This window comes from Hippocampus bargibanti, linkage group LG01 (assembly GCF_051943395.1).
Source record: "Hippocampus bargibanti isolate YZ-2025 linkage group LG01, ASM5194339v1, whole genome shotgun sequence".
In the NCBI taxonomy this organism is placed as follows: Eukaryota; Metazoa; Chordata; class Actinopteri; order Syngnathiformes; family Syngnathidae; genus Hippocampus; species Hippocampus bargibanti.
The window spans coordinates 26,491,978-26,513,820 of NC_142734.1; the positions used below are offsets into that span (position 1 = coordinate 26,491,978).

The following is a 21,843-nucleotide window of genomic DNA, read 5'->3' on the forward strand; positions in this document are numbered from 1 at the left end:
CATCCACTTTTACAATTTATTTCACTCAAATACTTTGGTACAAATCTTTCCAAATTGATAAGGAAGAGATGGACACAACCAAATATCATGTGGGATGACAGAAAACACATAATTTATCTCATATTTACATATACTTTGTGTGAAATGTAGTTCACTGGTGTGCAATGACATTTTGTAATATGTAGATAAGCCCAAAAAGTTTCGGAAAACAATACAAAGCAATAAACAACATGTTCACAGATCACCAATTTGTCCACCGTCACTCACACGTGCTAACATTCAAATGTCCTCATTGTGGGACGATTAAAGGCTTTCTGATTCTATCTTGTGAGCCTCGTTGGCTAAAATCTTTTTTTCACGTCAACGGCTGAGATACAAGACGGCACTGCACTGGACTGTTTTCATGCCCAAAAAGTCCACAAGAAGCAGGCTTCCTGGTCTCACCAAATAAACCAGAAGAAATGTCAACGTTTAGCCAAGCTCGCATCAAATTACACAACAACAAAAATAATTTTGTCAAAAAAGGTTAGCTGATGTAAACGTTTTTGGAATTGAATTGCGACAAGTGCATTCAAACTCACGTGCTGGCGATAAAATGAATGAAAGCTGTAAACAAAAATGTCCTTGTGGCTGCTTTGTCGCAGCAACTAGGATGTCACCATGGCCTCTCTGTGCGCGTTTCCATCGGAGGCGCTTGGAAACGTTTGGGTTGAAACGCCGCCACCTTTTCATATCAATGATTACTTTTTGAATGGGGATGGCTAAACGTTGTAAATCGGAATCTGTGAATTAAATTCCCATAGTTTCATTTGAATCTTGACTTCGAAAATCTGAATTATTCAATTTGAATTTGCCATGGAGGCGGTTGCTGCATACAAGACAAAACTGGGTTCGCAAGGGATGGAAAAAGTGCTTGGTTCCGAATGTTAAGGACCGGGTATCTTTCAAAAGTATCCGGATGTTGGTCACGCCGAATGAATTTTGCACTTTTTAAACCTGAATGTTAACTTGTAAATACTGAATGAAAAAAGTCAAGCCAACCGCGCGTGCATGGAAATGATTTACATTTGTAAAATAGGAGGGGGATTTAAATCCCACAATGACAAAATAGGTAGGTGGCTTGCTAGGTAGTTAGGTAGCTAGCTAGCTAGGTGGTTAGCTTGATAAGCAGATTGGTAGCTAGCTAGATAAGTAGAGAGAGAGATAATTGGATGGATGGATCGGTCTCAAGGTGAAGCTATAATAAAACTAGTTGCCACTGAATTAAAACAAAACAACCAAAAAGCAACCACCACCTCACGTGAGCGCTATCTTGAGCATCACCACAGCGACCACAGGGCCGCAGGAGGAAGGAAGTCATGATTCCCTTTGCCTCGGCAACAGTCCGAGAACTCGCCGGGCTAATTGGAAAGAGACGTCGATGACGACGGCGAAACTGCAGAGTTACTTGCGGGTTGGAAGTTCGCCTGAGGCGTCAGGGGCCGGTGTGCGCGGCATCCTGTGGCAGCGGGCTGGTAGAAACGTGAGTCCGGACGCCGTCGCCGGTTCCCACGCTCGAGGCCGAGTGAGTCCGGGAACGAACCAAGCGGGTCATGCCGGCTGTGGGCACTGCGAGAAACAAAGCGGTTAGGATTAAGAAGGAGACACTGACACATCTTGAAGTTTGGAATCAAAGTTATTTCTTTGACGGTTCTCCCCAAGCGCAACATGGAAAATTATTCGCCTTGAAGACAATATGTGGCCATGTTTTTGATCGGTGTACCTCAACCCGCCCCCCTCGACATGTGGAAATGTCAACCAATGCTTTTTGTTACTCGTTAACACAGTGGTGTCAAACTCGTTTGTAGTCGTGGGCCACATTATAATTACGGTTGACTCGCCTCAACAGATTACGTACAGTGCACAGCAAGTTGACTCATGTTAAAATCAGAAATCAAGAACTCATTAGGGTTTACACATGCCAATTTGAAATTTTAGCAAGCATCCTGGAACTAGACATGCTTGATTTGCTTTCACGGACTGAATAAAGTGAGGTGGCGGGCCAGATCTGGCCCACGGGCCTTGACTTTGACACCTATGTGTTAATGAGTGGTTTTGAGGGGTTGAACAAGTCCTTGATCACCACGACAACTGCAAGAACAGACCAAAACAAATGGCTTTACTTACTGTAGCCCATCCCCTGCACAAAATACTTGAAGGCCTCGGACAATTTTCCAGGCTGAGGAAAGGGGGGAGCACATTGGCTAAACATTGTGAGGAAAAAAAACAAATGGAGGTGTCAAAGTGAAGATGAAAGGATGGGCTGACCTGCACCACTTGCGGAAGTCCTCCACAATCTGCCATCTAGAGGAAAGACTGAGAATTACACCACATAGACTGCAAGTGACATTTTCAGGTGGCAAAGAGCGCATGATTACGAACAACCAATTAAATCATCATTTCACGGTAAGATCAGAGCATTGTCATCAAATGGTGAGTATAGTTTTTGCTTTTTTGAATGTTGCTGTGCCGATGACCATTTTGTGTTTGGGAGCCTTTTACTGAGCGAGTTGCTTGTTCTGTAGCCACAAAGGGACATAAGTCTTCTTGTGCCGGTCCCAAGCCCGGATAAATACAGAGGGTTGTGTCAGGCAGGGCATCCGACGTAAAAGCTTGGCCAAAACAAACATGCGGATCAAACCTCTAAAGATGGAGGACATTGATTTGCTGTGGCGACCCCTTGCAGGGAAAAGCCGAAAGGAAAAGAAGAAGAGCGCATGAGCAACTATGAAGTCGTTCCAGGAAATAATCAAGGCCTGCCTATCAAATGCCAAAGTAAACCTTTTACGAGCTGGGTTTTTCAATTTTACCCCACCGAGCTCTTTCACGCGCGACTTTTGGCAAAAAGAACAGACACGTTCTGAAGACGCTTGGGAAATTTTGGACGTGGGAAAAATGGAATCTACGTGCGTGTGAAAAAAAAAACCAACATAACTGCTCACAGAAAAAGATGGCTGAAATCATCTTCTTGTTGACATGCAAATAAATGATGGCAGGACAGCTTTGGGGGAAAAAATCAGACTGGTACCAAGTTCCAGGGCAAGTTTTGACTGTTTTAGCACAGGTTTCAAAATCGAGGCCCGAGGGTCAAATCTGGCCCAGCACATTATTTTATTCGGCCTATGAAAGCAAATCCAACTCGTGAACTTCCATGATGCTTGCCAAAATCCAAACCAAATTTTCAAATTGTCCCATGTAAACCATAATAGCAGTCATTATTTTTCCCTTCAGATTTGAAAACTAGTTATTCATTAATTTGTTGTGCGCTCCAGATGTAATATGGGGAGATGAAACATTCTAATGGCTTCCCCAAATTCATAACAGCCCTCAAGAGGAAACCGGAATGACAATGTGGCACGTCGCAAAAAAAAATTACTTTGACACCTATGTTTTAGAGAAAACTAAATCACAGTATGTGTGTGTCGGGAGAAATAAAAACACCAAGTGTAGTGAATGGAGTGAGGTACCTTAAGGAGGGTGCTCTTAGTCGGGTTGAGTCTGGAATTACACTCCACCTGGATGAGGAAAAGCACGATATGCAACAAGGTCAAAACATTTATCTGGGGAGCGGGGCGACCATGGCGGCGGCAGCCGAGAAACTGACCACGGCATCGACGGCGGGTGAAGCGTCACCAACGACCAACAGGGCAGGACACCTGTCGCACAAAACGTATGCAGTGCTCAGAATAGAAACCACAACGACAAAAACAAACAAAAATAAAAAAACTACCAAGTACAAATCAGTGCTACCTGAGAGTGTTGACGGCATCGTCATTCAAACCAGGCACGGGACGTTCCATCTGCAACTCGGTCCGGCTACACGCACATAGAGATGCAGGTACACACTCATTGAACAAGACAAAAGGACTCAAAGACAATGTAATTTATTTTTTTGCAACATTTTTGCTTAAAATGTCACATTGAAACATCCGACCAAAATTGAGATCCAGTCACGTTATGAGACGAGGATACGAATCACAGCAGCCTTCCATTAGCCCACTGGTGTCAAACTCAAGGCCTGTGGGCCAAATGTGGCCCGCCACATCAATTTATCCGGCCCGCAAAAGAAAATCAAACTGAAATTCCATGATGCTTGCTAAAGTCTGAATCAAAATTTCTAATTGCCGTATATACATCACAATAACAGTCATTATTTAAGACTTACATTTGCAATTTAGTTATTCATTAATTTGTTGCGCGCTTTATCATGCAATCTGTGGAGGGAAAGAAACATTCTAATGGTTTCCCCAAATTCATAACGGCCACCAATAAAAAACTGGAACTATAATGTGGACTGCTGCCAAAAATGACTATGACACCCCTGGTCGATTTTTTTTTCTGATCAAAAAACCCCCTACTATAGACATCACCAATGCTTTAGCCAAACCGATTTAACCAGCTGACCAAATGACAACAACAAAAAATCCTGAATATAGTAATTATTAGGTCGCTCATCTCCCACAAGGTTGTTTAACCCAAACTTGAGGCAAACGTTTTTTTTTAAGTACGACAAACACATCCCAAGACAAATCACCTGTCATAGCTGCAGTAAAACATTGCCAGGTTGTCCAGCGGAATGTCCTGAGAAATGTGCAGCCTGTATGTCTGGATGAGCTCTTTGTTCTCTGTTAACTCATCCTGTACACACACACATACAAAAATATGTTAAACAAGCATGACAAGCCTCTACTGGGTATGTCTGCGTGTGTGCATGTATGTGTACTTGTGTGTGTGTGTTTGCATGTGTACATGCATGTGCGTGTGTGTGCATGCGTGTGCCTCGACTGGGATCACCGCCTTATCGTGGTGAGGCACTTTGCGCGTCTCCGTGACCCCGAGAGCTATGTCGGCTGGAGTCTTGTACTCCTGGCAGGGTCACCCAAGCCGAACAGGTCGGAGGGTAGAGGCCAGACAAAGAGTGATCCCAAATCCGCACCCGGGGGTAGGCGTAGGCGGAGTCCAACAGATCGGACCACCGGCAGCCCCTTGCAACCGCACTCACCTGAAGGTCGTCTCGAGTCTTCACTCTTGCCACTGGAATACAGTGGGTGCGGCCAAGTATGTGGGGGAAGGAATTGCGCGCCCCGTCCCTCACACTAAATCCACTAGTAGCGCAGGTTTCAGCTTCCACCATATAAGTCCACTGGCGATAGGATAAAGTGACGGGGGCAGGTCATGGATGTGACTGGAAGCTTCTAGCTTGATTCCTACACAGGGGCGGTACAGGATTGATGGTCGTTGCGAAGATGGGATGGAGCAACATTATCCTTCGGCAGCATCCTGTGCGTCTGAGCAGCCCTATTCAGGGTCCGCACTGCTCACCCCTTATAGGGGAAGGGTCTAGAAAAGGTGACCTAAACATTGCTTGTTCCACCACACCTGGGTGGCCCACCGCAGCCACCAAGGCATCCCCCCTCTGCGGTCGAAAACGAAATATAATCAAACCCATGACTATGAACCTGGCTTCCTGGAATGTTCGCACCCTCCTCGATGCTCGAGACGGGATGGAGAGACCTCGGAGACGAACTGCCCTCATCGCACATGAGCTGAGAAGGTACAACATCGATATTGGCGCACTCAGTGAGACTCGGTTCTCAGGCGAGGATTCACTCACAGAAGTTGGTGAAGGTTACACCTTCTTCTGGAAGGGTCTCCCAGAGAATGAGCGAAGACTCCATGGAGTTGGCTTTGCTGTGAAAAGCAGCTTACTCAGTAACATCCCTGAGTCCCCCCAAGGCATCAGTGAACGGCTTATGACCTGGCGTATTCCCCTGGTAAAAGGTCGCTTCGCAACTTTAATCAGCGCCTATGCTCCCACCTTGGATGCTGACGATAACACCAAAGATGCCTTCTACGAGTCCCTGGATGCTACCATATCCAAAATCCCTGCCTCTGATAAACTTGTTCTGATGGGTGACTTCAATGCCCGAGTAGGTACTGATGCCAGGCTCTGGAAACAAGTAATCGGAAGGCACGGGACGGGGAAAATAAACAGCAATGGCCTCCGACTCCTCACTCTGTGCTCTGAGCATCAGTTGATTGTAACTAACACCATCTTTCAACTGAAAAATAAATACATCACATCATGGATGCACCCCAGGTCCAAACATTGGCACTTACTGGACTACATCATCACAAGGCAACGGGACCAAAATGATGTCTGCATCACGCGGGCCATGCGTGGGGCTGAATGCTGGACTGATCATCGACTGATCAAGTCCAGGCTCAAGCTGAGAATTCGACCTCCTCATAAGAAACAGCAACCCCAAAGGCGTCTTAACACCAGGGCCCTGGAGTCCCCAGAATGTGCAGCCAGCTACCGCCACAAGCTGGCAGAGGGACTTGCCAGCCTGGACAACGACACCAGTAACGGTGACCTTGATGTTGAAAGCAGGTGGAAAAAATTGAGGACAACAATTCATCAAGCTGCCTCTGAGACCATCGGCTTCACTCAGAAACGTCATCAAGACTGGTTCGATAACAGCTCAGCTGCCATACAGGAGCTTCTGGAAGCCAAGCGCAAAGCCCATACCACACTTCTCTCCAACCCTCATTCTCCACTTCTCCTCTCTCACTACAAGGCCATCCGTGGTGAAACACAGAAACAGCTGAGGATGATGGAGAACAAGTGGTGGCTCAGCAAGGCCCAAGAAATCCAGAGGCATGCAGACAACAACAACACACACGCCTTCTATGATGCTGTAAAATCCCTGCACGGCCCACGAAGACAACACATTGTCCCAGTTAAATCTGCAGACGGTTCTGTACTACTGAAGGACAAACAGCTAATACTTGAGCGCTGGGCAGAGCACTTTGACTCCCTGCTCAACCAAGTAAACCCTTCAGACACATCTGTCCTTGACTCCCTCCCAGAGCTTCCATCAGTTCCCTCCCTTGATGAACCTCCTCAGTTCACAGAGGTCCTCTCTGCAATCCGGAGCCTTAAAAACAACAAAAGCCCTGGCCCTGATGGACTTCCAGCTGAGGTCTTCAAGAGCGGCGGTTACCTCCTGACACGGAAGCTTTACCACCTCATCTGCAACATCTGGCAAAACGGGACACTTCCTCAGGAATGGAAAGACAGCAACATCGTCACCATTTACAAAAGGAAGGGGGACAAGTCAGTCTGCGGCAACAGCCGTGGCATCTCCCTACTTTCTGTTGCTGGCAAGATTCTTGCAAAAGTAATGCTGTTCCGTCTTACATCGCACATTACCGAAGACATCCTCCCAGAGACACAATGCGGCTTCAGGAAGGATCGAAGCACTCTGGACATGATCTTCGCTGCGCGCCAAGTTCAGGAGAAATGCAAGGAACAAAACAAGGACCTCTATATCACCTTCATTGACCTTACAAAGGCATTTGACACAGTTAACCGTGACATTCTCTGGACCATACTGCAGAAATTTGGCATCCCCTCCAAATTTCTCGGCATCCTAAAACAGTTCCACAGCGGCATGCAAGCAACTGTACTTGTTGGTGGCCAGCAATCTTCCCCGTTCCCTGTGGAAGTCGGGGTGAAGCAGGGCTGTGTACTGGCCCCTGCTATATTCAACCTGTTCCTGATGGCAGCTACGCTCCTCTTCCATAAGTCCATCCAGGAAGGTGGCGGCGTAGAAATCCAATTCCGCCTGGATGGTAACCTGTTTAACATCAGACGCCTACAGGCCAAGACCAAGACCCTGATCAGCGGCATCCACGAGCTACAGTATGCAGATGATTGTGCTCTGCTGGCCCACAGCCCAGCTGCCATGCAAAATGCCCTTGATACCATGTCCTCCGTCTACCGATCACTCGGTCTCGTGATCAATGTAACCAAAACGGAGGTCATGGCAAAAGAGAGTTCTCCAACCCCAGCGTTCACCCTCAGTGGCACACCCCTCAAGGTTGTCCAACAATTCAGCTACCTCGGCAGCATTCTAACACCCTCCTGTCTAATTGATGATGACGTCCAGGCCCGCATCCATCAAGCCTCCAAAGCTTTTGGCAGATTGCGTACTCGTGTGTTCGAAAACAACCACTTAAGAACTCCAACAAAAGTCGCAGTCTACCAAGCAGTGTGTGTGTCCACGCTGCTATATGGCGCAGAAGCCTGGACCATCTATCGACGCCATGTGAGACGCCTTGATGCATTCCACATCAGGTGCCTCCAACGAATCCTTGGCATCACCTGGCAGGATCGTGTTCCACACACCGACATCCTTCAACGCACTGCCTCCACCAGTATCGAGGCCATACTGGCAAAGAGGCAACTTCGGTGGGTTGGACATGTCATCCGGATGCCTAGCTGCCGCTTGCCTCGACAGGTGCTTTATGGACAACTCTTGTCAGCGAAGAGGAAGCCTGGTGGTCCTAAGCTGCGATACAAAGACCAGCTTAAACAGACTCTAAAGAACTGCAACATCAAGCCCAGCGATCTGGAGTCTGCTGCAGCGAACAGGCCACTGTGGCGCTCCTTATGCCACGAAGGGGTGACACAACTTGAAGACAAGCGCACCCAGAGGAGGATCGTGCGGCACGAGCAAAGACACCTTTGTGCTGCTTCAGTACCGTCTCGCCAGCCCGGTCCTGGCCTCACATGTCCTGAATGTGGCAGGATTTGTGGCTCCAGAATCGGGCTTCATAGTCACCTACAGTGGCATCGCCGCCAGCGCCAATAACCACTGTCCAATACCCCACAAAGCAATGGAAGCGACGTCATCCTCGACTTCGATGGACTGCCAAGAGAGAGAGAGACTTGTGTGTGTGTGTTTGCATGTGTACATGCATGTGCGTGTGTGTGCATGCGTGTGCGTGTGTGTTCATGCGTGTGCATTCTCTCACAGGGCTGAAGTGATGTGCCATGATGAGATCCACCAGGTTGCTGGTCCAGCCACTCACCTGCAATACAAGATAATACCTCTTTCTTGAGATGGCGCTTTCACAACATCTGGAGCTGAACCAACACTTTACTGAACAGCAAGGTGGATGGATGGATGATGAATGGATGGATGGATGATGGATGAATGGGTGTGATGGATGATGGATGGATGAATGGGTGTGATGGATGAATGAATGGATGGATTGATGGATGGGTGTGATGGATGGGTGTGACGGATGGATGAATTGATGAAAGGATGAATGGATGAATTGGATGTATGTATATATATATACAGTAAAGTCTCGTTATATCGATATCGGATATATCGATAGTCCCGGTTATATCGATACTATTTCTATGCACGCACGGAGAAAATTACATTCAAACGGGGTCGGATATATCGATAGTCCCGGTTATATCGATATTTTTTCGGACTCCCTTGAATATCGATATAACGAGACTTTACTGTATATATATATATATATATATATATATATATATATATATATATATATATATATATATATATATATATATATATATATATAGATGTGTGTGTGTGTGATGGATGGCTAAATATATATATATTGATAAAATAAATGAAAATACACATAATTGTGTGTGTGCGTGCGCGTGTGTTTCAGTGTCATTGTGGGACCTTGGAAACGGCCCAGTCCATCCAGCCCTTGGAGCAGGGATCAATATTGATCAGAACTAAGCCCTCCACCAGACCAGGCTCGTGCAACTGGAACAGCGACAATCAGCAGCATTAAGCGGGTGTCCCAATACTTTCGGCCACGGCTGGTATTTGCCCAAGAAAGGATTCACTTACAGCCAGTTTGCTGAGGATGTACGCTCCGGCGCCGACCCCAATGCCGATCACACTGGTTACCCTGAGCGGGAGCGCGCACACACACAGGTGCGCGCACACACACGCACACACACGCACCATTAAATATTTGAGCGTCACAAAAATGTATATGTCTCCTTTTCATTTTTTTATCATCGTTTCCCTGAATATCAAGCTCAGACAAATATAACTCAAGTAAACACATAAAGCAGTTTCTCAGTGGCCAAACGGCGCAGGAACGGACGGCTTCCTGCACAGTGATGGATGATCCAAGGCTCCAATGTATGTAGAGCAAAATGTCAAAGGTGGATGCAGCAGAATGAAAATGCAAAAGGGTTGAATTTCACATGATATTTACAAGGTCATAACTAACTAAATAAATAGCTAGATAAACAGATAAATAAACAAATAGACAAACAAACAAAAAATGAAGAGATAAACATAAATAGGGCGGCCCGGTAGTCGAATGGTTAGCACACCGGCTTCACAGTGCAGAGGTCGCCGGTTCGCGTCCCGGTCCGGCCTCCCTGTGTGGAGTTTGCATGTTCTCCCCGGACCCGCGTGGGTTTTCTCCGGGTCCTCCGGTTTCCTCCCACACTCCAAAAACATGCATGGCAGGCAGATTGACCACTCCAAATTGTCCCTAGGTGTGAGTGTGAGAGTGACTGTTGTATGTCTTTGTGTGCCCTGCGATTGGCTGGCAACCAATTCAGGGTGTCCCCCGCCTCGTGCCCGAAGACAGCTTGGATAGGCTCCAGCAACCCCCGCGACCCGAATGAGGAATAAGCGGTACGGAAGATGAGATGAGATAAACATAAATATTTGGATAAATAAACAAAGAATAGAAAATACAACCCATAAATCAATAAATATATGAATAAATAAATACAGTGATACCTCAGCTTACGAGCGCTTTAGCTCACGAACTTTTCAGTTTACGAATATTAAATTCACGAGAATATAATCTTGGCATACAAACTAATTTTCGGCGGACAAACCAAGCCACACAGCGACACGGTGGCTGGTGGACTACTTTTCCACACCCCCCTTGAGTGCAGACGAGGTTTGCTATCGAGTGGAGTACTTTCGCTATTATGGTTAAGACGAAGAGGACACAAAAGAAAATTACGGTCGAGCAGAAGGAGATAATCGGAAAACACGAACGAGGTGTGCATTTGTGTGAATTAGCGTCCCAGTACCAGTATGCTAAGTCGACCATTGCTACGTGTGGCTCAGGGTGTTTCTGTGTTGTCTAAGCAATGGTCTCAGGCTATAGAACAGTGAAAAACCTCTGTTGATTTGGATTCACGAAAAGCAGCTAGCAGGGGACATTGTGAGTGAGGATATTATCGCAGAGAGAGCACGGCAAATTCAGAAAATCAGATATTATCAAGAGGCAACTACATCAACGACCACCAAAAAGGTAAATAAAATGACTTTATTACATAGTACAGTTTATTTCTTTAATTAAATGGTGAGTATAGTTTTTGCTTTTTTGAATGTTGCTGTGCCGATGACCATTTTGTTTGGGAGCCTTTTACTGAGCGAGTTGCTTGTTCGGTAGCCACAAAGGGACGTAAGTCTTCTTGTGTTGTGTCAGGAAGAGCATTCAACGTAAAAGCTTGGCCAAAACAAACATGCGGATCAAACCTCTAAAGATGGAGGAGATTGATTTGCTGTAGCGACCCTTTGAAAGGAAAAGCCGAAAGGATAAGAAGAAGATTTCTTTAATCACAATGCAATAGCACATTTATTATACATAAAATAAGGTAGATTTTGTGTAGTTTTAAGTCTTATTTAGTAGAAAATTCTGTTTTATGGGGACCTGGGAACGGATTATTGTCATTTTTAATGGTTTCTTATGGGAAATAAATGTTTGGCAGACGAACTTTTCACCTTACATACACTTTCTGGGAACCAATTAAGTTAGTAAGCTGAGGTATCACTGTACATACATACATCAGTGTTTGAAATTTTGGTTCGTTTGGCAATTTTTAATTTCGGTTCGTTTGGCAATTGACATACTCGGCAGCCAATCAGAAGCCTGCCTCGAATAACTTCACGCCCGGACTTTCCCGAGCGTTATCAGGTCGTGCATTTGCATATCATTTTCCAAAGTAGATGCACAGAGAACACAAGAAATATGGATAAGTGGTTAGGAATCAAGCCAAGACCTCAGCCCCAGAAGAAAGATTCAAAAGAAGCTAATAAAAATTTAGGACGCTACAAAACGTAAACCTACATTGAGAGCATCGTGGAAAGAGGAGCTGCTGGGAAGTGTATCGACAAACGACAACTGGAGAAAAAGCATCAGCAAAAATTTTTCAGGAAGTCTTGTTTTTGAGTTGGTGATGAGTCTGTACGTGACGTCACTAAAGGAACGCCCCATCACGTCAATGTATTTTGCTGTACTTGTTTGGTCTGAAAACTCGTGTTGCACCCAAAAGCCGCCAGAAGAGGGCGTCCAAGCTCCACGGAAGGAATTTATCAGCCTGTGGAAACGGGCTGATTCATTCCTCACAGGAGCTGGTTTTTCTGCCTCTTTTCTGGGATGCTACATTGCAGTCCAGATGCCTCAAAATGACACGGAATAAATTCTTTAATCGATTGCAAACATGTATGTCCGCTTTCCTCTTCAGAACTATTTGAATCATATTCATAACTGGATGTGTAACAAGAAAGCATATTCTCAGAATCTGAAGCCATTGTTTTGATTCTCCAGCAATGCAAGACGTCTTGGCGTGACGTCACAAATTGGTGGCGGGACTTTCTGAAAATGTCCAATTCGCAGCTCAATTTTTTTGCAGATTTTGGACACTTTAAGTCATTTTTATTGGTGTTTTGCATTTGAATAAAAATATCATACTGCGTGTTTTGGGTGTTTTAGATGCTATAAAACATTTTTCTGATGTCAGTTAAGAAACAAAAAAGTGACGTCGGTTGTCCTTTAATACTTTGCAACAATTGATTTTTTTTGCGATTAGTTGTCTTATTGTGTTTCAAGTTGTGAAAAATGGGGCAAGCAATTTTATGGCCGGGCAGGCAACTTTTCAGCGTTTTCTGCCTTGGTGTCCGCTAACTTTTTGTCATGAGTTTCAGACACTGCATACATACATAGATATATAAATAAAGAAATACCTAATAGGAAAAAATGATAAATACAAGAAATAGATAAATCAATACATAGATAAATAATAGAAAATAAAACAATAAATAAATTCATTTAAATCTTCTTTTCCTTTCGGCTTTTTCCTTCAAGGGGTCGCCGCAGCGATTTAAAGAAATAAATTAATAAATAAATATTTTTTTAAAAAGCTGTAGGGGTACGGGTAAAATAACAAAACAGCTAGTCACACTCATAGTAAGTAAGGGTCATGAATTGGGTTTCCTCAAGAGCCAAAAATAAGTAGTTTAGGGCTTGGGGGTTGGAGTTCTGTCACATCTGTCCTAAATTTGTCATGATCTGGTTGCCGACCAACGTGTAGCGACGTCAGCCCTGCCGGCAGCCGCGCAGGTGCTGGTCGTTATAATCACTGTCACTTAAAAGGACACCCGGCACGACCATCAGTTGTCGGTTCATTGTTTGCTGCTTGTTTGCTGCATGTTTTTTGCATGCTGTGCATGTGTTTGTTTAACGTTGGTGGACTTTTACTTTTAGTCTTCTTTTGATACTTTGTATTTTTTTCATTCAGATGATTTTGATGTTTTACATTTTGTTCCTGCTGACCTTTATTTTAATACAATTTGTCAAACAACCTCCTGCTCCCTCCTGCCTGCTTTTTGGCATCCGCACCCGCCATCACCACCTCGCAAACCGTGACAAAATTCCGCTCATGCAAGTCTTTTGAGTGAGTGGCGGCATGGAACGATTAAAAGGGTGTTTTCGTGTGCGCTCTCCAGATTGCATCTTTTCAGTTTTTGGCTCCAGAACACTCACCCCCATCCCCACCCTGCTCTAAAAAAAGGCTGCACGTGGGTACAAAGAGTACGTTGACTTACTGAAGCTGCGTGAGGACAGACGGCAGCATGGACGCCAGCTCGTCCATCGATGGGTACTGGTACCTGAGTGCATCAAAATATAAAAAACTACAGTTACAAGTCCTGTTGCATTCATTTTGGAGTCTCCCTGCCTCCTTCACCCAACTTCTCACTGCGGACAAATACCCCAAACCGGCGACCAGTCAGTCACGGCGGGTACAGAGACAAACAATACCCATTGGGGAAGGCGGGGGCGTTTTCCTGCTGTCCCGGAGCGTCCACGTGCAAGACAGAGAAGTGCCGGGTCACTTCCTGCATGTCCTCGTAGTTAAACAGGCTGTTGAAGCACGACTTATCTACAAGCACATTTCAAAGTGAGCGTCGAGTTGGATGAAATGGCGGACTGCGTGCGCGTACTCACGGTTGAGTCCGACGTCATGGTAGGTGAGGATGGTGGGCCGGTTGCCCTTGGCGACACCACTCATAGTCACATGCAGTGCGCAGTGAGTCGTTTCCACGTCATATTCCTGTACACCAAACGCAACTGACCATCATTCAAACAGTAAAAGGGGATTTTTGAGGGAAAGCGGATTCATTTGGTGTCTGTACAAAGGATCTAAGTGTAAATAGACTTGTGCAATCCCGAATGTGAATATGTTTCATGTTTATCATTATACACTGGCTATCTGGCTGGCTACCTGGCTTGCTACCTAGCTTGTTACCTAGCTGGCTATCTATTTGCTATCTATTAGCTAGCTATCTGGCTGGCTACCTAGCCTGCTAGCTATTTGCTATCTATTTACTGTCTATGAGCTAACTATATGGCTGGCTACCTAGCTTGCTACCTGGCTGACTATCTATTTGCTTTCTATTAGCTAGCTATCTGGCTGGCTACCTAGCTTGCTACCTATCGGGCTATCAATTTGCTGTCTATTAGCTAGCTATCTGGATGCTACCTAGCTTGCTACCTAGTTGGCTATCTATTTGCTCTCTATTAGCTAGCTATCAGGCTGGCTATCTCGCTGGCTATCTGGATGGCTACCTAGCTGGCAATCTATTTGCTGTCTATTAGCTAGCTATCTGGCTGGCTACCAAGCTTGCTACCTAGCTGACCATCTATTTGCTCTCGCTATTAAATATCTCACTAGATATCTATTAGCTATCTAGCTAGCTTTCGGTCAATTTGAGTTATTCCGGGTTGAGTGAACGCTGGCGTGAGTTTTGAAAGGTGCTTAGAAATGCATTATTATTATTATCTCATCTCATCTCATTTTCCGTACCGCTTATTCCTCATTAGGGTCGCGGGGGGTTGCTGGAGCCTATCTCAGCTGTCTTCGGGCACGAGGCGGGGGACACCCTGAATTGGTTGCCAGCCAATCGCAGGGCACACAAAGACATACAACAGTCACTCTCACACTCACACCTAGGGACAATTTGGAGTGATCAATCTGCCTGCCATGCATGTTTTTGGAGTGTGGGAGGAAACCGGAGGACCCGGAGAAAACCCACGCGGGTCCGGGGAGAACATGCAAACTCCACACAGGGAGGCCGAACCGGGACGCGAACCGGCGACCTCTGCACTGTGAAGCCGGTCTGCTATTATTATTATTATTATTATTATTATTATTATTATTATTATTATTAACAGTTTTGTTAAGCGCTTTGTTACAGCTTCAGCTGATTTTTAAAGCACTATTTAAACCAATATGTATTGTATTGTATTTTATAGTATTGTAGGCATCTTGTGCTCTGGAAGCTCGTCGGGTCTTTTTTGGGAAGCGACTCCCACACAGCAGAGCCAGCTGCGCTCTGTCTACGGCAGGGGGTGGGTTGTGTGGCACGATTTCTTAACAACGGATTTCTTGTCTTAAAAAAGGGCTCGTTCACTCCAAATAAATTATGAATCATAGTAAAAACGAGAATCAAGAACTTGAAGGACTAATGGTACACCATCAGGAAGAGCCGATAGCGTTTATCTTGGGTTTGTAGATTTGAAATTGATGAAAGTTCAAGCTAAATTTTATCAGCGGTTTTATTGTTCTTGTCTTTGTGACAGTAAAGTGTCATTGAGAGTTTTGAAAGGCGCTTATAAGTAAAATGTATTATTATTATCATGATTATTATTATTATTATTACAGTAAAGTCTCGTTATATCGATATCGGATATATCGATAGTCCCGGTTATATCGATACTATTTCTATGCACGCACGGAGAAAATTACATGCAAACAGGGTCGGATATATCGATAGTCCCGGTTATATCGATATTTTTTCGGACTCCCTTGAATATCGATATAACGAGACTTTACTGTATTATTAAAATGAATGAGGCCAGTGAAAGGATTCAAGAGTAGGAACACTGCGCCCCCAAAAGGCGAACGACGGCATTCTGGAGCAACTGGAGGTCCTTCGTGGAGGATTGGATGACCCCAAAGTGATGTCTGTGATAATAATCCAACTGAGATGTGATGAAGGCATGAAACAGTCCGCAGTCAAATATGAATTTAACAACGGCACCAATTTGCTGCTACAATTTCAAAACACTGGTTAAGACCAATGTTCCCTCTAAGCTGCGCGCGTGCGCAATCGCGCACTGCTCGAACATACTCAGCGCACAAGAACATCTATGCTGCGCACATTTTGCAATGTAACTCAATGAGTGACAGGTGTCCATCCAAAAATGCCGTACAGTTCATGTACGCTACGCAGCCAATCGAAGCAGAACGGCGCGAATGTGCCCTGCCCATACGCGCCGTGATACTGGCGTGAAACTGGTGTGTGGCCACAGCGGACACATTAGTGATGGGAATTCCGGCTCTTTTCAGAGAGCCGGTTCTTTTGGCTCAGCTCACTAAAAAGATGCGGCTCCTCAGCTTGTTTGTTTTTTTCCTTTAATTAACTACCAAAAATCATGTAAAACTTCGTGAAAACCAAATTACTCATGTAAAAAATACACTATATCAAACAATTGTATTTATATGGGTTGATTTATATGTGCACAGAGAGCATCCACGAACTTTCACTTTCCCTGTGGTTACTCTGGTTTGATGATCAGCTGTCACTAATTTGCTTTTCATATTAATAATGCTATCATACCAACTAGTAAAAAATGTCATAATTGAATAATAATAACATAATGTGATAACATTTGTCCACCTGTCTACCCTAACCCCCCTGCCCCTCCTCCATCTCACAGCTGCGAGTGTCTGTAATTCTGTAATTCTCCCCTCCCTCCTCTACCACGGATATCGACCAATCACGTACGGCTTTAACCGAAGACTGGGGGCGGGGAATAGAGGACAAAAAAAAGTCGGCTCCCTGGCTCCTTGTTAGGAACCGGCTCTCTTCGTTCACTTCAGAGATCCGGCTCTAAGAACCGGCTCGTTTCCGAACGACACATCACTAGTACACATCTGATGTTGCTCACAGGGGTCCTCAATGTGCTCATGGTGCTTGTGTGTCTGCTCAGACACATGACAAATTAGAGGGAACATTGGTTAAGACCCACGTTTAGTATTGTTGATTTTAGATAAAAAGTCATGGGGCCCCGAAATCCATATGATTGTTGTAAAAGGGACACTGGGACCAAGAGAGATCATTCTGTCTTCTTCCACGTTAAACTTTTTTTTTTAAATGGTGTCGCTGAAGAGCTTCATGCCGAGCAACGACCCAATTCAAAACGACTAAAGTACTTTGAATTAAATATGTTCAATCGCCAACAATTATTTTGCTGAAACAATTGTTTTCCGTAAAGTTTCCATAGATCACGGGTGTCAAAGTCAAGGCCGGGGGCCAAATCTGGCCCACCACATAATTTTATTCGGCCCGCGCGAGGAAACCGTAATGACAATGTGGCCCGCAACAAAGAATGACATTGACACCCTTGCCATTGATAGTTTGAAAAATTCCCCAGGTTAAGTTTCCACGGTAATTTACTCATCCCTCCCACCCGGGCAATTTCCCATTGCCTGGCACACATGATGTTTGGTACAACAAGTCACCTGACAGTTGAAGTCCTGCAGGTTTCTGCCATTCTAAGAAAAGACACAAAAACATTGCATTCATCGAAAGCAATAACAGTTGAAAGTCCAAGCAAAGCTTTGACTTCCCTTACCTGCGTCGTCAGGAGGGGTTTGATCTCTGTCAGCTGGACGTCGTGAAGTTCCTCCATCGCCTGTAAACGAACCACATTTTGCATGTTCACCATTGTCCCCGTACCTCTGGGTGTCTGACATTATATATATATATATATATATATATATATATATATATATATATATATATATATATATATATATATATGTAACGGAGTTGTACACTTAGGTTATTAAATTATGAAGGAAGTGACGCAACGGCGCACAGTGTGGCACTATGTCCCGCCCATAGTTTCCAGAACAATCTCGAGGAGATTCAGGGTGAGTCGCAATTTTCTGTTGGTCTTGATTAACGCGCATTTTCATGACAATATCTTATTTTGGTTCCCCTTTTTTTACTGTCTAGTGTTATCTAATTAGTTCCCTTATTCATTCGAGTCCAGATTACTTTTTGTGTCATTATTTACTTCACGTTTTGTCGAGTGGAACTTAGCTTCATAGTGCTTTTCTATTGCGCAGTTAATCACAAGACGAAACCCATGCGACTTCACCCATCCCTTCTGCCATACTGTGTTGCAGGTAATAATTGTTTCATTTCGTTTTTATTGAACAATATTTAGTTTCTTGTGTCGTGTTTCATTTGCCCGTGAGTGTCCGTGGCTGGTTGAACTGTGCGCCAGCCATTACAAGCGCACCGCGTGTTCTGCTGAGTCTCCGCCCATGATGCGTTCAGGGACATCTTGTAAATAACAGTGAACTTGTGTTGTATTCTCTTTTTCTGTAAATAACCACTATATGATCACACGTTGTTAATTCTGTTTTGTTATCTACAATGTTTTGCATTTGAGAACAATCTCGAGGAGATTCAGGTTAATCACAAGACGAAACCCATGCGACTTCACCCATCCCTTCTGCCATACTGTGTTGCAGAAATAAAAGAAATAAAAAGACACATCCACGCGTCTCGTCTTCATTAATGCAGCAGCATCGTGGAGATGAAGACAGTCACTGTTGTGACACCCGTCACATTGGTGCCGTGACCCGGATCACAAGTGACTCTCCACTTCGGACCGGGACCGCGATGCTGCACAATGAAGACGCTGTGCAGTCCCATCACTCGGTGGACGGTGTGTCGACCCCCGTTTTGAAAATACATGTAGTGTGTTAATTGTCTGACCTGCTGTTTTGCAATTAGTGTGTTTTTTTTTCATGTACGTGTTTTCGTGTGTTAAGTCTAAGAATGAGCTCCTTACATGTAACAAGTAGCACACCTTTGAGTGTGTTGGTAGAGGCTTCCCAACCGTGTAACAGTTGTATAGTGCAATCCAGAGTGGTGTAGGTTGTACAGAGGGGAATGGGCAGGTTCAAGCTGAGGCCACTTATGTTAGTGGGGACAGAGTTCCTTCCCAGACCCAGTGCAGTGCATCTACGACGAGCGCACAGACAACTGATACACCAGCAACAGATACCTTTCTCCAGTCTGTCACAGTTATGTAGTGCTATGCAGGGTGATGTAGTTTGTACAGAGGGGAATGGGCAGGTGCGAGCTGAGGCCACTTATGTTAGTGGGGACAGAGTTCCTTCCCAGACCCAGTACCGTGCATCTCCGACGAGCACACAGACCCTGACACACCGGCGACAGATCCCTTACTCCAGTCACCTGACGTAGTTGGTCAGATGAGTGACATAATTAGACAGCATTTTTGTACATCCTTGCCCGATAACCTTGTCTATTGTGCCTGTTGGTCTTTCTGTTGTCTTCCGTGTGTATGTTGCCTCACTTCTGCATAATTTAAGGGGGGTGTATGTAACGGAGTTGTACACTTAGGTTATTAAATTATGAAGGAAGTGACGCAACGGCGCACAGTGTGGCACTATGTCCTGCCCATAGTTTCCAGAACAATCTCGAGGAGATTCAGGGTGAGTCGCAATTTTCTGTTGGTCTTGATTAACGCGCATTTTCATGACAATATCTTATTTTGGTTCCCCTTTTTTTACTGTCTAGTGTTATCTAATTAGTTCCCTTATTCATTCGAGTCCAGATTACTTTTTGTGTCATTATTTACTTCACGTTTTGTCGAGTGGAACTTAGCTTCATAGTGCTTTTCTATTGCGCAGTTAATCACAAGACGAAACCCATGCGACTTCACCCATCCCTTCTGCCATACTGTGTTGCAGGTAATAATTGTTTCATTTCGTTTTTATTGAACAATATTTAGTTTCTTGTGTCGTGTTTCATTTGCCCGTGAGTGTCCGTGGCTGGTTGAACTGTGCGCCAGCCATTACAAGCGCACCGCGTGTTCTGCTGAGTCTCCGCCCATGATGCGTTCAGGGACATCTTGTAAATAACAGTGAACTTGTGTTGTATTCTCTTTTTCTGTAAATAACCACTATACGATCACACGTTGTTAATTCTGTTTTGTTATCTACAATGTTTTGCATTTGAGAACAATCTCGAGGAGATTCAGGTTAATCACAAGACGAAACCCATGCGACTTCACCCATCCCTTCTGCCATACTGTGTTGCAGAAATAAAAGAAATAAAAAGACACATCCACGCGTCTCGTCTTCATTAATGCAGCAGCATCGTGGAGATGAAGACAGTCACTGTTGTGACACCCGTCACATATATATATATATATATAGAGAGAGAGAGAGAGAGAGAGAGAGAGAGAGAGAGAGAGAGAGAGAGAGAGAGAGAGAGAGAGAGAGAGAGAGAGAGAGAGAGAGAGAAAGAAAATAGGGCGGCCCGGTAGTCGAGTGGTTAGCACACCGGCTTCACAGTGCAGAGGTCGCCAGTTCGCGTCCCGGTCCGGCCTCCCTGTGTGGAGTTTGCATGTTTTCCCCGGACCCGCGTGGGTTTTCTCCGGTTTCCTCCCACACTCCAAAAACATGCATGGCAGGCCGATTGACCACTCCAAATTGTCCCTAGGTGTGAGTGTGAGAGTGACTGTTGTATGTCTTTGTGTGCCCTGCAATTGGCTGGCAACCAATTCAGGGTGTCCCCCGCCTCGTGCCCGAAGACAGCTTAGATAGGCTCCAGCAACCCCTGAGGCCCTTATGAGGAATAAGCGGTACGGAAAATGAGATGAGGTATGTGTGTGTGTGTGTGTGGGTGTGTGTGTGTGTGTGTGTGTGTGTGTGTGTGTGTGTGTGTGTGTGTGTGTGTGTGTGTGTGTGTGTATATATATATATATATATATACATATACAAACGTGTCGTCATTGCTTCTCGGTGACAAACAGCACAGCTTTCAAGACCAACTTGAGTAAACTTGATCAGGTGTGTATTTGTATGCATCTTTTCGGAATAAACGACGGCGAACGAGCTAAAGTCTAATGCTAACGTTAGCTCGGGTCAGACAGTCGCTGGATAGCAACCGTTGCCATAGGAACAGTTTCAATTCTTTTCTGCATTTTACCTCACGCGCGGCTCACGACGAGTTAGCCCGGAGCTAATTATCCGTGACAACTTGGTCACGATTTTCTCTCGCCGAAGTTAACTCACCGTAAAGCGTCGAGTAAAATGGAACGAGCGAGAGGTCGACGGGGAGTAAAAACGAAAAATCCGTCCGGAGTTCAAGTGAGCTTGAGGTGAGTCACCTGAGCTCCGTCCGACATGAGCCGAGTGAACGACAGAGAAGAGGAACCGGCCGGCAGTCAGGATATGGCGGGGGCGGGGCCTATCCAACGTCATCGACAGCTCGAACGAATACAATAAGAAATCAATGACATTTTGTGTCGTACAATTTTAGTGCTGTACTATTGTTTTTGTGTGTAGAAGAGAAACGAATCTCTCTCTCTCTCTCTCTCTCTCTCTCTCTCTCTCTCTCTCTCTCTCTCTCTCTCTCTCTCTCTCTCTCTCTCTCTCTCTCTCTCTCTCTCTCTCTCTCTCTCTCTCTCTCTCTCTCTCTGTCTGTCTGTCTGTCTGTCTGTCTGTCTGTCTGTCTGTCTGTCTGCCTGCCTGCCTGTTTAGCTTCTTAGAACCAAAACGTACTTGATTCCTCGGGTCAGTTTGTCTTT

At 45.1% G+C, this 21,843-nt stretch overlaps 1 protein-coding gene and 1 long non-coding RNA gene across 2 annotated transcripts; one reads left to right on the forward strand and one right to left on the reverse strand.

Annotated features, from left to right (window-relative positions):
• Nucleotides 1–4: 4 nt before the first annotated feature.
• Nucleotides 5–21,518, reverse strand: LOC148903628 (protein NDRG3-like). The gene is made up of 16 exons (XM_089005999.1): nt 21,329–21,518; nt 17,842–17,901; nt 17,729–17,761; nt 14,149–14,254; nt 13,963–14,083; nt 13,749–13,811; nt 9,732–9,792; nt 9,558–9,644; nt 8,863–8,919; nt 4,574–4,677; nt 3,790–3,855; nt 3,644–3,695; nt 3,507–3,554; nt 2,308–2,343; nt 2,167–2,218; nt 5–1,608 (listed from the first exon to the last, which is right to left on the reverse strand). Exons 1-16 carry the CDS (start codon nt 21,515–21,517, stop codon nt 1,475–1,477), a joined length of 1,269 nt encoding a protein of 422 aa, XP_088862125.1. The 5' UTR covers nt 21,518; the 3' UTR covers nt 5–1,474.
• Nucleotides 18,024–18,773, forward strand: LOC148903629 (uncharacterized). The gene is made up of 2 exons (XR_016115526.1): nt 18,024–18,400; nt 18,670–18,773. It is a non-coding gene; the product is annotated as an uncharacterized LOC148903629 (long non-coding RNA).
• Nucleotides 21,519–21,843: the final 325 nt, after the last annotated feature.

What these genes read in the sequence shown, in the direction of transcription:
- LOC148903628 (XM_089005999.1), bottom strand. Translation starts at nt 21,517, where the DNA reads ATGACGTTGGATAGGCCCCGCCCCCGCCATATCCTGACTGCCGGCCGG. An exon ending in ATTTTACTCGACGCTTTACG is followed by an intron (nt 17,902 to 21,328) that starts GTGAGTTAACTT and finishes GTTCGTTTACAG; the next exon opens with GCGATGGAGGAACTTCACGA. An exon ending in TCTGTCCTCACGCAGCTTCA is followed by an intron (nt 9,793 to 13,748) that starts GTAAGTCAACGT and finishes GCTCCCGCTCAG; the next exon opens with GGTAACCAGTGTGATCGGCA.